The 1247-nt window shown below is 40.6% G+C and overlaps 1 protein-coding gene across 1 annotated transcript in view; it reads left to right on the forward strand.

The window, feature by feature from the left end:
• usf2 (upstream transcription factor 2, c-fos interacting) overlaps positions 1-1247 on the forward strand; it is a 10158-nt gene continuing 8911 nt past the window's right edge. The window contains exons 1-3 of the mRNA XM_030789089.1: positions 1-156; positions 1009-1052; positions 1216-1247. The exon at positions 1216-1247 is cut by the window's right edge and continues 87 nt beyond it. Coding sequence (XP_030644949.1) covers positions 119-156; positions 1009-1052; positions 1216-1247 — 114 coding nt within the window. The 5' untranslated portion in view covers positions 1-118. The remainder of the gene's footprint in view (positions 157-1008; positions 1053-1215) is intronic.

Consider the following 1247-nt stretch of genomic DNA (forward strand, 5'->3'; position numbering starts at 1 on the left):
TGTACCTCACGTGTCCTGGACTGTCTTTCTCACATGACCCGTGTGTTTGTCCCCGTGATCAGCACTTCCATCTCCGTATTTCAGTGTCGCTGAATATCACATTTAAATCGTTACCTTCATGGATATGCTCGAACAGAGTTTGGACACCCCTACGAGGTGAGAACGCGTCCTTTGGACATCACCCTCTCTAATGGCTTCCAAGGCCCAGACACCATCTTTCTTTGCGGGCCATTGGCTAACAACGGAGAACTTTATTTTTTTCCTAAGTAGTAATCGTTATGATTGTTTTGAGTATACGGCAGACAGATGTGCATGTGAAGACTATCTACGATTAGCGATACCATTTACGAGGAGTTTGATCTGTGCAGGGGACGACCTATAAGTCTTGATTTTAGCTTCCCTGCTAATACGAGAATTTTGTCCTATACCGAAAAAGTCGATGCCTTGGTAGCAATGTTATCGGTGATATTTTGAATCAGTTACACATCTCGCCTAATAATGATAGATATGGTTCTGTTTTATGTATTCTTAATTATTTATCAGTCCCCAGACACTATTTTCAGAATTAACCAAGACGCTAAAAATATGGAAAGCTTTTAATCAGAACTCCCAGCGTACAATATTAGTTTCCCTGCTCAAATTGTCCTGTACCAAAAGGCATCGTACAATATATGAAACATTGCATTTATTCCATCATATGTAATGTGTTGCATATTCCTGTTCAAACTGTGTATTAATAATCTGAGTATTTGTACTATGTGTTTTTTGACATGTCACCAAACGTTGAATCCGTTGCCGGACGGTAATTTGTGCTAAAGGGGGCGTTCACTGTTTGCTAGCGATGAAGTAGACAAGTGAGCGTGTTATTCAAACGGAATTATCCCCTCTTTGTGCATTGGGATAGGTATTTCACAAAAAACAAAAAAACAGTCTTGTGTTTTTCTTTAAGCGTTCCAAAGTATTGGGTATAAAACGACGTCAAATTGAATTTCTCTTCTTTCTTTCAAGTCACGAGAAACAGGAAACCGAGGAGGTAGTGCAATTACAAGAAGGTAGGTCTGAGTCGTTCGTCACGCTTCAGGTATTCTTTGAACATATCTGAAAAGGAGTTTAAGGTGTTGTCTAGGAATTGTTTGTATCTCACTATGCATTCTTATTTGTACGCATGCATTTTTATGTACCAGTTTGTACTTACCTGGTGTGCGTCTCCCGCAGGAGAGGGTGTCGGTGAGGAGGAGCAGACGGCG

This window comes from Chanos chanos, chromosome 12 (assembly GCF_902362185.1).
Source record: "Chanos chanos chromosome 12, fChaCha1.1, whole genome shotgun sequence".
NCBI classification, from domain to species: Eukaryota; Metazoa; Chordata; class Actinopteri; order Gonorynchiformes; family Chanidae; genus Chanos; species Chanos chanos.